The sequence below is a fragment of the Alligator sinensis genome, unplaced genomic scaffold (genome assembly GCF_000455745.1).
Source record: "Alligator sinensis unplaced genomic scaffold, ASM45574v1 scaffold458_1, whole genome shotgun sequence".
NCBI lineage: Eukaryota > Metazoa > Chordata > Crocodylia > Alligatoridae > Alligator > Alligator sinensis.
In genome coordinates, this window is record NW_005841944.1 from 441,615 (window position 1) to 454,935 (window position 13,321).

Sequence of the window (13,321 nt, forward strand, 5' to 3'; positions counted from 1 at the left end):
ATGGTCATAGGAAGAAAATTAGTGGTAAATGCATAAACTGAAAACTTTGAAACAGGATGATTAGAAAATTATTTTTCTTTTCTTTTCAAACAGGGGGAAACCTACTGATACTGAACCGATGGATAGGCCTGTTGGTGAAAAGCGCTATGAGCCAGTTCCTCAAGTTACTTCTGCTGTTCCTCCCCCACCTCCAGTACAATATACACAACCACAGTCAATTAATAACCCTGCGCTCTCTCTTCAGGCACATCACAAGCCTGCACTTTCTGAGGGTATGAAATCTGAAAATTGACACATGTAATCTGCATGAAGTTAATGTCAGTAACTCTGTTTAACTAACTCCCTGGCACAGAATTCTGTTACTGTACGACTTCCTAAATTGAGCCATTTTATACATGAATTTTTTTGTTATTGCTATACTTTCTACTTCAGTTAAGCAAAAAACAAAACAACAACAAAACAAAACAAAAAAAAAGCAATGTAGTTGTAACTTCCCAGGACTTTGTTATTTAAAGATGCAAATTTCTTAATTATGGAGGAATTTTTGAGCTCTCTTAGCACTTAAAAATAAAAACAACTTGTATGTCAAGTACCAAGGTAGATACTTAAGCGCTAAACAGACATGGAGCCATTCTTCTCTGACTGGTTGACATCTGAACCAAAATTATTTACAAAAGTTTTTCATAATATGTAGACTGGGAAGTCATCTGGTAGCTTTAAATAGTTACTTAATCAAGTGGCCAAAGCTAGCTTTGACTATGTGATTTTAATAGCCTCAACAGTAAGCATACAGTTTATCAGTTTTGTTTTTTTTCTCCCAACTTCACCCCAACCTGACTTTGAGCGTGAGTAGTCCCCCCCAGCAAGTGTTCAAAAAGATCATTTTCAGCTTTAGTTTAGGCAGCCTTAAGTCATAATGTCCTTTTTTCCAGCTGTTTGTAGCACATTTGTGATCATATTGCAGTTTAGTTTTTGCTTGATGCAAGCTGCTTCATCTACTCCAGTTCATACAAAATGTGTGAAATTTGTATAGTACAAATCAGACAAGTATATGTACCTTAATATAACTTGTGTTTATATAGAGGACCAAAAGTTGCCTTAGTTGTGAAAAACTAAGAATGGGGCAGTTGGCCTCCTTTTCCTAGAATACATAATTAATACTTCTTTTAAACATTAGCTTAATTTTAGAACAGTTCTTTAATCCTTAATTTTGACACTGAGAATAACAAAATCTTGACAATGCAATTATAACTTACTATATTGAGCCATCTGGGACTGGGAGAAAAATCCATTAAAATAATGTTTCTCCTAATATGGTTTGTGAATTTGCTACATCAGGATAATGGGAAAAAACTGATCCTTCTCTTGGGATTATTAAAAGTGTGAGTTTGTTATAATGTGTCACTGGGTTCTGTAATTGAATATTAAGGCTTATATGTTATGGATTTTCCATTTATGACTGTTTCTTCAATTGTTTGCATTACAGTTAACTCTGTGTCAGTAGATTTCCAGAATTCTACAGTGTCTAAACCTGACCCTCCTCCACCTCAGAATAAACCAGCAATTTTGAGATCTTCCAACAGAGAAGACACTGTGCAGTCTACTTTCTATCCTCAGAAAAGCTTCCCTGACAAGGGTCCACTTAATGGAAGTGAGCAGACTCAAAAACCAGTCACTCCTGCTTACAATCGCTTTACAACAAAACCATACACAAGTGCTGCCAGGCCATTTGAACGCAAGTTTGAAAGCCCTAAATTCAACCACAATCTTCTGCCAAATGAAACTCAACATAAACCAGAATTGCCATCAAAGTCTCCAAATTCTCCTCAACCAATTTTAAAAGCACACGGCTCGTTGCAGCCTTCTGAGTTTGACAGTGGAATGGATACATTCTCTATACAGGCAGACAAGCCTAAATATCAACCAAATAATGTTAATGCTGTGCCTAAAGCCATTCCTGTAAGGTATGATTTTTCATTTGTACACTTTTAGTTTAAGAAGTTGCTTGAAAAATCACAATGTCTTTTTGCTGTGCTTCTATTCTGTGGTTTGTTGCTGTTAGTCTGACCAGACTCTAACCTATAAATGAAGACACTTGACAATACAGCAATTACAGAAGTTAATCTTTGAGAATTAGTGGACAAATGGCTTTTGGGAAGATGTGCAAGAGAGACACCCTTTTCCTCTTCTGTCTCTCTACATTCAGTCTCTCATGTTGAAGCTTGTTCGGGTGTGGTTCTTATTCTTGACTTAAGTCTTTTTTAAGTTTTAACATACATCTTACTCTGAGCAACCCCTCTCCAGAAAAAGGAGCTAGGAGTTACTGGGATTCTTCAGAATACTATTACAGTTTAGTCCAATTAGGCAGTGCTGTGGATCTGGGAAGACTGTTTCAGCACAATCTCAAAAAGTGAGTTTTTAAAAACCCAACTAGTTCTGAGTGATCAAAGATCTTGAATTAACTGGTGCCTGGGTCATTTTCAAAGTTTAATTTTTTCCCTTGCTTTTCAGCAAGGATATTCTTTCTCTTGAAGCTTAAACGAAAATTATGTTACTATCTGTGGCTGCTTAGATACCCCACACATTTGATCTGATCGCTTAACTTTCTTAAAACAGGACTAAAGGTCTGTCCATTGGTAAATTAATCCAGTAGATTGTGCTACTGATTTGATGGAGGAAGGTAGTAGCATACAAAAAAGCCAAGCTTAATCTGTATCTTTCATATTTAGCCCTTCAGCTTTGGAGGATGATGAGGAGGAGGATGGACACACTGTTGTAGCAACAGCAAGAGGTGTGTTTAACAGCAATGGTGGTGTATTAAGCTCCATAGAAACTGGAGTTAGTATAATAATACCACAAGGAGCCATCCCAGAAGGAATAGAACAAGAAATCTATTTCAAGGTCTGCAGAGACAATAGCATCCTCCCACCATTAGACAAAGAGAAAGGTAAGAGTTGGCTTTGTCTTAATAGAGCATCTATTAGTTATGTGCTGACTGCAAAACGCAGGATAAGACATACTGGGTCCACAATGTTCACAAGTGAGGAATACATGGAAAAAATGGTTCTGTTCAAACTCTTTCAGGTGGGACAATAGTTCAGGGCTTCTCTTTTGACTAGAGGTGCACCGATACATTGGTCCAATATCGGATCAGTACTGATATAAAGAAAATTGATTGTATCGGAAATTGGCCTGATGTGGCCGATTAATTTGGCCAAGAAATGTGCAGCACAGCATGCAGGCAGCGAGGAGCACAGCCCAGCAGCTTGGAGAGCAGTGTGCAGCTGGAAAGTCTGATGTGGTGGAAGGGGAGGGCAGATCAAAGCCCCTGCAGTGAGGGAGGAGTGGGGCTGGGGCAAGTGCTGCCCAGCCGGGGCAGGGAGGGTGTAGGACAGAGCTGGATGGCTATCACTGCTGCGCACCACTTGTTTGGGAGCCTTTGGTCTGGTGCTTGCCCGCTCATCCAGTGGCCCCTGTCACTGTACCCACTGCTCGCCAGCGCTGGCCCTTTAAGAAAAAACAAACAAACCAAGAAAACCCCCAGACTCACTGCTACTGCAACAGCCTTGGGGCTTCGGGGGCTAGTGCAGAACCCCCCACGTGGTGCGGGGCAGCAGGGATCACCCCCCACCGGCAGGAACGGTGAGCCAGGACTTTTTTTTTTTTTTTTAAAACAAGTTCTGGGAGCTGGGGCAGCTATTGCCAGGCTGGGAGAGGGGTGGGGAATGAGCCTGGCTGATTTGGGGATTTGGAGATTCGGCAGCATCCGAATCTTTGAATTCAGTCAAATAGAATCGGGACAGTGATTCGAATCACCGAATCGAATCGCTGTCCCTTGAATTGGCTGAATCCGAAGTAAATACTAGCTGCCTTGTACAGGCCTACCAATCTGGTGCGGGTGCCACATGCAGCATTCATCCCTGTCTGGCTGTGCTTGCTAGATCGTCTAGTCCAGATTAGGTCCGCAGATCAGCCATGTGGACAGGACTGCTCTGGTGCAGGTGCTGCATGCAGCAAGTGTCCTGGGCTGGCGCCCCGTGCAACACTGGACTGGAGCCAGTGTGCATGCTACATGTAGTGTCCATGCCAGACTGGCCCACAGGGTCAAATTAATTTGATACCCTTTCATTATGATACTGGGTTCAAAGTCAAACAAGTGAGACTTCTTTTTTTGTCTTGCTTTCCAGACAAGCACATGAGACTGTCACTGAATGATAGTTGCTGTTTCCTAGAATGCTTTGCATAGCATATTAAAATGACAAAGTACAGTTCTTAGCCCAGGAATGCTTTCAGAGCCCCTCTACGTGTGCAGGTAAAGGCATGATGGGATCTAGTGTGCCTCCTGCTATCCCACACATGCATAGAAGGAAGTGCGATTATGGGATCATGCATCAGATCCATCACGCCTTTTTGCCACTGGAGGGGCAGCCCCAGATCGGTCTGCTTAACAGTTAACCAGGAAATTGCATAATACATGCAACTAGTAGAGGGCCTTATAGTAATCAGTTTATTTAATCAAAAGTCATTTCAGAATGTAGACAAATGGAAACCTGTAGTCATTTAGTCAGACTGTACATACTGCCCTCACCTCAACAAGTCAAGGGAAAGTTTTTTCTATAAAGGGATTCTGCTTCAGGAGTGCTGCCATTTAAGCACTACTGGTACTTTGTACAAAATATGATTTAAAGCAATCTCAGATTTATAACCTAAATCTAGGGTTAATTTGGGGAGCATGATCTCATTACTTTCTTCAGTGGTTAAATGCAAAGATAAGCTGACAGATCCTTCTATTGTGTCTTCTGACTCAACAGTAGTGTCCTAGACTCTTGCGCAATTTTGTGACCCATCTGCCACATACAACAAGCACATCTGGAGTGCTTCATTCACTATTGCAAGTTCCTTTTCCCTCAGTTCTCATCATTGCCCACAGTATCATTAGTAGAAGCTGTTGTTTGGACAAGGTTCATACAAATTATTCAGAGGCATTTATGAAGTAGTCATATGGCATACCAAACAAAAGAAAATATTTTTTGAAGTAAAATTGAATGTATTCAAGAAGTATGGATTTCTTTTAACAAACATTTTTGTTTTTTTTAACTGTAGGTGAAACGCTGCTCAGCCCCTTGGTTATGTGTGGGCCTCATGGACTAAAATTCCTGAAGCCAGTGGAGCTGCGCTTACCACATTGTGCGTCAATGACCCCTGATGGTTGGTCTTTTGCTCTAAAATCCTCCGACTCCTCGTCGGGTATGCTGTCCTCCCTCTGTCCTTTTGGGGCTTTTGGGTGCTATCGTATAATTTAAGGTCACTTGGCTAAAGGTGATGCTGTGTAATGTATAACTCGATCATTGTATTTGTGTCAAACTCTCCATTTCACTTTCATTACAAATGTTTCTTCTCGCGTTTATTCATGATACAGATTCATAGTTAAAATCATGATTGACAGCAGAGAAATACAGTAATGTCTTTTTTACCTTACCATTGCTCCATTCAGTGTTACCACTATTTCTGTGTGTCTTCCTTCTTGAGGACTGTTACAGCTGCAAACACTTTGAAATGATATTTGCACTAAAATTGGGGGGAATGAGTATGTAACCCTAATTGGCCTATGTACCATAAACTAATGTTGTTTTTTGCTTAATTAACCATATAATACTTTGGCAAATCATAAGTTTAATCTGCATGCCAAATCACTGTTTTTAACACCTGTTAGCTGTTTCCCTGTTTGCAAGTTGATGACAGTTTAAGGGAACCAGTGTTTCTGTAGAATATTTACAGTTCACCTCTAATGTAGCTGGATTTTCCGCAAGTCTCTTACTTGTTTCCACCTTTCGTCCCAGAATAGAGGTGGTTGTTATTTCTTAGTTAATGTTGCAACCTGGTTACAACTTTAAGCCTGTTTTTATCTCTGCACTGTCTTCTACTTCCATCCTCTTACATGGAACAGGGGAAACAGTGTTGGTTGAGATTTTACACAATGACTGTTAGCCTAATTTCTATTTTATGTAAGTTTCAAGCAATTTCATGAAATGGCTGTGAATTTAAGGAGACCTCAAAATCAATGTCTGTGCATTTGAAAGTCTTCAGGTTTTATTCAGCTACTTTCTAACGTTATAGTAGAAATACTTATACCATTAATCCATACACATACATATAATACATATAATCTAAAAAATACTTGAAAATGTACTTAAGAATACATTTTGTCTTTAAATGTTGTATTCACCTCTTGTCACTAATGTATCTATCTGTCAATACCAGTGTGCTGACACTTGAAAGATTAGCATATCAGTCTCCATGAAGGGAATCCAGTGATTCAGACAGATTAATGGCAATAATTTTGGGGTTTTAATCTATTATTGCACGTACTGCATGGATATACTTTGTGTGTACATAATTGGAAGTGTTAAAATATTGACACTTAGGTTTAAAGACTCAAAAATACATGACAGCTACATAACTTTAAAAAAAATTAATTTTGTAATTGAAAAACCTGTTCATGAATTTACTTGAAATGAAGACACAACTCTTAGTCTTCTCAAATAGTAACTTAAATATCTGAGACAGATCTGTTGTCTTGTGTTAAGTGTGTGTGAGAACATGTAGAAGTACTAACACTGTGTGTATTGGCTTTATAAGGCTACATTTTATTCTGTTTAACTGAAATGGGATGTGTATCATAATCTTGCTCTATGACAATTTCAAAAGTAGGCAATTCTGTCTTCTGATATGTAAGTAGACCATACTGTGTCTTAAATAAATTATTATTTTCTCTCTTTTTACATTAGCTGGTTATGGGACTCTGATTTTTCAGATGCCTTTAGTAATGGTTTCCAGCATTTTGTTACTTTTTCTATTAAATCTTTTGTTCTATCTCAGCTTATTCTAAATTGTTTTTATGCTCTGTTCATAAATTGGACTTGACTTGCTCATACTAACCTGTTTTATGCTACACTTAAGTCAGGTACAGTGATTTCAGACTCTTAATTCTCCTTTTGACACTGAGTATAGAGAACTTAACGTTGCATCTTTAGCTGGATGCAGCAGTACATTACGTTGACTTTGATTTCATACTTGTTGCACTTATTAGTTGTGCAAAAGACTCAAGTGAGTGAAAAATTGCAGGAAACTAATCTTATTTTCATCTTGGGGAGTAACAGCCATAGGTTGCATTCATTAGAATCAAATTTTTGGCACATATTGAAAGAAGAAAAATCTCCTGATTTAGAATACTTCACTAATGAGAGTACAAGCTGCTCTTATTACAATCTAATTTAACCCTGCATTAATATACTCTGGTATTTCCTAAGACATCTATCTTCAAATTGAGAAAAATTGAAGTATTTACAGGCTTGACAATCCTCCAGTTTAAAATGACTAGCCTTTGCTGAGTGCAGTAGTGTTTGGTTTTAAATTTTCTGACCAGACCAAGATAGCTCTTGAGTCATTTCTGGTTTTTCTTAAGTCTCCACATCAGATGTTGTCATCACTTCAGCACATTGTGTACTTCATATTTTTGTTTCCATGAGTTTTTCTCCAGAAGAGTATGTGAAATGTACATGTATCTCCTGTAACAGTTCCAGACTTTTGAAACTTGTATGTAGTTGAGTTGGCCTAGTCTGTTGTACAGGTCTTAAGGCAGATCTAGTTTTGGCCCACTGTAGTGAAACAATGTAGTGCCATTTATTTTGTGAACTTTAAAAAGCTTTGATGTATTTTTCTTGCTAATCTACTTCTGATGTGGTAGAATGAGGACACTGCTTTTATACAGCATTATACAATGGATTATTAGGTCAGCAAGTAAAGAAAATGTCTTCAAATAAAACTACAGGGGACAATTATATATGCAGACTAAAATAACCTCTGAGGTCTGGCCAAAGGGTAACTTGGATAATGCCTCAAGTGACCACAGATGAACAAGAAATCAATGTTAAACTTTACTGAAAGCAGATTTCTTGTTAAAATACCAGCACAACATTTTTCTAAGATTAGTGGTTTTCAGTCATTTTTATTGCACTAGTGGTATACTCTGTTCAGAGGCAAAGTTGGTGTTCTAGGTCCTTTCTCGGGTAATTCTCGTAGTATAAAACAAAATTTCCGCCACTTCATAGTGACTGGTAAGAACAACTGATCCTGAGCTTATGACCGTATTGTTCTTGACAGCCAGTTAAGATGTTCTATTTTGGGGCTTTTAATATAGAAGTCTTAGTCAGTGCTTATGATTTAGAGGAGAGTTTGGATGATTTGAAGGGGAAGTGCTATGTTGGTTTATTTCAGAATAAATCTGCATATACAATGATTTTGGAGTGCCACCAAATCTATTTTTGAATAAACCCAATAATGAGTAATATATTATGTTACAATGTCATACCATCCTTGAACTCTCAGGAGTTACATGAATAAAATACTAACTAGGCTCTTATTGTAAAACACGTTGATTCTGAACTAAAAGTTACTATCAAGAGAGGGGGAAAAAAAACAACACATGCCTATTTCAAGATGTATACTGTTTGATACTGGATACTAAACACCAACATTGTGTTTTCCTCCCACAGGTGACCCCAAAACCTGGCAGAACAAGTCTCTTCCTGGGGATCCAAACTATCTTGTTGGAGCAAACTGTGTCTCAGTCCTAATTGACCACTTCTAATCCCTAAATTAGCTGAGTACATAATGTGAAACTGAAATGGACCTTACATATAAACTGAACCACTATCAAGTATTAACTGTTCTATAAGCGATAATGGAACTTCTTGTTTAAGCATCTTGCTCTAATTAACAATGGTTTAGCAAGTACATGAACCATGGTCAGAATACGTGTCACAAACAGGGAGTGTACAGTAGGAATAATGTGGGGTGCGTGTGGGTTTCTGTATGTTGGGGGTTTTGTTTTTAAAGGACACTGCTAATGTTTCGTTGTTGAAAAAGTTTAAAGTACCAATGGGGTATATTAAGAGGAATTGAATTTAGTTCATAGTCCACTGGTGGAAATACATAATTTGGCCTGTCTTTTTACTTTTGTTTGTTTTAAAGTACACAAGACTATATCCTGGTATCAAGGTTTTTAAATGACTCTTTGGTGTACATGTCAAATAATGTGGCGATAAACTTTGGCTAGCACAACTTAGATGTTTTCCTCTACTAAGAGGGTAATGCAAGCACGTCTACTTACTGTGTATGAAAACATTGTCATGGGAAAGAGAGAAAGCATGTGAGATGACTATGGTTCAGTTGCCTCTCTGGATTTGTAAATTAACCACATTACAGACATATTAACCAGCAGGGATGCCTTACCCTCATGTTTTTAATAGTTTTAGTGCTCATAGTTCTCTGTATTACTAAGTTTGTATGGCTTTCGTGCTTACCTAGATAATATATCATGAGACAGATTGGGGCTTGAGGGAAGGGAAAACTTGTTAACTTGTCAGTTTAGAGAACAAGTGCTGTTTGTGTTGAGCAAGCAGAAGAAAACCAGAAGAAAATGATGGTATGTTTTCTGCTATGCATTTAAAAATTTAGATGTTATAGAATGCCTGTATATAATGCGTGCATACCACTTTTGTTCTTGGTTTGTAAATTAACTTTTATAAGCTTTACCTTTTTATATATATAAATATATATAAAAACAAAACAGTTTCTTAAGGATATCTTTGTATTCTCATACCTTTTGAGCCTTGAACTTTGACATCTGCAGCAATAAAGCAGCATTTCTACAATACATGAACAAGGACATTTTTTTTAAATGCACAAAGTTGTTACCTTTTTAATTGCTGCATTTAAAGAATAAAACTCAGAATTCTCTACTTTGGTTAAATTCTTAAAGTATCCCTACTGTAATTTGTGATAAGGATGCTGTACTATGTGCCCTGAAATGTATTTTTTTACTAATAGACAGTTTATTATGGCACATCAGCACTACTACTGTTTAGATAATATACCACTGCATTCTGTTAATCAGTTATTAGCTTTTCAGGTGTGGCTGATTCTTTTTCTTTGCAGTTATTAAAATTACACCTTTCTAAATATACAGAATAAAACTGTTTTTAAAATAATAAAGAAGATTTCTAGTATCTTATTGTTTCTGCAATGCATTTTTGTGCACATTACCAGAGCAGTTTTCTGTGTTTTAAGGCTGAGATTCTGCCACCCTTACCCAGGTTGAGTAGAATTATACTTTGAGTAGCCTCACTGAATGGTGTATGCTGTCACTGCAAATTATTTGGGAAGTGCAAGTGTGATGTGACCTTAGTGGGGCTACTCAGGGTTATTACTTGATGCAAGTATGAATGGCAGAATTGTATCCTGTATCAACAGGTTGACATTTGGCTCAGACCAACTGCAAATTGCTTTGCTTTAATACCTTTCCAGTATGTTTCAGAATCTCATGTCCCTCTCTGAAGAACTGTGTCCAAATTTAATAGAAATCTCCTATAGGAGCAGGTATGGTGCTAAAAGGGTCTCTGTAGTAAAGAAGCCTTGGTATTATAGATTTATAAGTTACTATATGTCTAAAGCCAACATTTTTAGAGTTGGACTTGTTCTAATAGTTGTTCCAACAGTACAACTTAGATTAAATTGAATTGATTTCAGTTCAGTTCAATTGAAAGATAATAAATATATATTAAACTAAATGTTGTTGTCTCAGAATTTGGTTGCAGTAATACATACACAAATTCAGTAGGTTGTGAGACTTGCACAATATGTCTGGCTAACATGTGATGCCGTGATACTAGACCCAAAGCACCCATCAGAAAATACCAGCTCTTAGTTTTCATTCATTTTTGACTGAGAGTAAATCCTAGAGAACTTTTCTGTTGCAAAGAACTGAGAGAGCTCACAACAGGTCAGAATGGTTTTAACACTATAGATTCTTATTTGCAATCTTTGGATTTACTTTGTGAAGCATGTTTGTAGATCTAGCAGTGCTATCAATACTTGGCACACTGAGGTATGTTTAAAGGCATCCCAAGGCACCCTGGAGTGCTGCAGCACCCTGGTTGAGAATTAGGGATTTAAGGTATTCACTAGAATTACAATTTGGGACTGTTTACATGAATGTTCATCCCCTGATGGCTAAGGTGTTGTCTGTTTCTCTTAAAAGTCTGCTGACATTCCAGAAATACTCTTAAAAAACCATCAAAATGCAACTTCTCTTGGATTTTCTAGTTTTTGCTCACTGAAGAAAATAAGCCAGCTGCATCTCTCAAACCTGGAATACACTCGAAAGTATCCAAACTAATGTAAACTAGTTGGTATGTCTAAGCTTGGCAATGGCTCTCTTATGTTATTGTATTGCAGATGATTATCCCGCAGGCCCCAGGGTGGGAGTAGCAAGCCATAGCTGCATAAATGCCTTTTAAAATGTTGAGCTGTGAATATTTAATACTTCTCTATATATTTCCAAAAAATTCTTTTCTGGTTTTTAAATATGGAAAGCCTGAAGGCTGCATGCATTGCATTTTAGAGAAATTCCAATACCTATTTACAACAGCTCTCCAAAAGCTCAAAAGAAGTCACAAGGTATACATGAGACATTACAAATGATACTCTCTGAAAGGTTTACAGGAACATTAAGGAATGATGCTTTGTGAGCCATTTGCAGCAGCAACATGAGCACCTGTTTACATGCAGAGTACAACAGTGTTAAGTTTTGCTTTTATTTCAGAAGTGCTGGCAGCTCCTGAACACTGCGAAAAGTACTTGTTTGGCCTGTTTCATGTGGCAGGTACTTCAGTATAAAAATTGAAAATGTAGATATGAAGACTCAGTTAGGAGCAGATAGGTAATTTTTTTTGTCTTTTCAAAGTTAGAGAGAAGCTAGGAGTAGATTTGAAAACAAAAGGCTATCTACCATGGGGGGAAGTGTGTATGGAAGCTGATCGGTGCACTTTTCTTTTTTTGGTATATAGAAGTGACCTGGAAAAGGTTTTTAAATAGAATAAAGTGGTAGGTGCTCTTTCATTCCGACTCTCTCAACTGAAATTCAATTCCTGGAAAATGGCTAGTTGCATGAAAGCTGAGCCAACTGCAAGGGGGAAAGAGATGTGGATTTGTTAATTTCTATTTAAATTTCTGTAATATTTGAAAAAGGATATCAGTATATAGTTAGTATATGCTCTCCTTTTAAATCTAGATTTTACAAACCATCCTCAAAGACCATCTATAGCCTTCAGTTGAAACTAGACACCAAAGATAACATTTCTGCTGTTTTAAAATAATGTTATCCTTTCCTTTTGTACTGTCAGATACGTGGTGGTTGACTTCATGCGCACAGTAGGGTCCTGAGTGTACACTGTTGGAGGTTCTAAGTATATGAATACAGAGTCCTTGGGGTTTTTTTTAATAACCAGATTCTACAGAAGATTAAAGTGGCAAGGACATTCCAGTCTCTTAATATTGTAACTGGTGGTCCAGGGATAAGAGAAGCAAGATTTGTTAGGTGAGTTAATATCTCCTTTGGACCAACTGGCATAGTTGGGAGATTGATCAGGTAATTTTGCACATCAAGTGCCCTTCATCAGGCCTTGAAAAGAAGGAATTATGGTCTAAACCAGAGCTGTCTGATCTCAGTTCCTAGTCTGGGTGTTGCTCCCCACATTGTGCTACTGCTGGGGTCTCCTGGCTCCTTCCTCATCCAGCTTCTACTTCTTGCCCCAGTTGCCCAGAATTTGCACAGATCTGGTTAAAAAAAAAAAAGAAGTACCCATTAGAATAAAAACTTTAGTTTAACAGATTTGTTAATAAATCTGACTACTTGAAAGGGAAGTGGGAAGTAATCCCCTCCAGATGAAAGGTAATTTGTAATGAGCAGTTGATTCCCAATAAGCGGTTTCCAGCATTCAGTAACCTGAATTTCTCTGCCCAGGTTCATATTCTCTAGGTATTGTGCAGTTTTCTTTGAGGACAAGACCTGTGAACTGTGCGGTCTAGGATCCATGGATTCTGGTGATCTTTATTACTGTCAATCATGGTGGCAGTGGAGATGTGTTGGCACACTTTGCCTTTGTCTAAGCAAGTCTTGATTCCCTTTGGTGTTGAGGTAGTGGAAAGTTTGCTTCTGAAGAAGAGTTTGAGTTGTAGGGTTGCTTTAAATCCAGGAGGTCCCCTGGGGACACTTTTACGAGGTATGAATATAAGTTGTCACTAAAGGTCTTTCTTTACACAGTTCCAGGAGGGGATAGCATATGAAAATCAAGGCTATGCAGTCAGTGGGGGATTTCTTGTTAGTATTGTAGGTCTACACAGAGTGGACATAGTCTATTTTCCCAGTGGTATGTCTTTATCTAAAGGCAATGTAAGCAAAATACTTACTACATCACCG

General features: G+C 37.9%; 1 protein-coding gene across 12 annotated transcripts in view; it reads left to right on the forward strand.

Annotated features, from left to right (window-relative positions):
* The window catches only part of TJP1 (tight junction protein 1), a 346,374-nt gene extending 336,304 nt beyond the window's left edge, over positions 1-10,070 (forward strand). For 7 of the 12 annotated variants that reach the window (XM_025199469.1, XM_025199471.1, XM_025199476.1 and 4 more), the window contains 5 exons: positions 94-272; positions 1,487-1,964; positions 2,730-2,947; positions 5,104-5,247; positions 8,556-10,070. In XM_025199469.1, the coding sequence (XP_025055254.1) occupies positions 94-272; positions 1,487-1,964; positions 2,730-2,947; positions 5,104-5,247; positions 8,556-8,650 (1,114 nt within the window). In that variant the 3' untranslated portion in view covers positions 8,651-10,070. The remainder of the gene's footprint in view (positions 1-93; positions 273-1,486; positions 1,965-2,729; positions 2,948-5,103; positions 5,248-8,555) is intronic. The other 5 variants (XM_025199472.1, XM_025199474.1, XM_025199479.1 and 2 more) reach the window with 2 other exon arrangements.
* Positions 10,071-13,321: the final 3,251 nt, after the last annotated feature.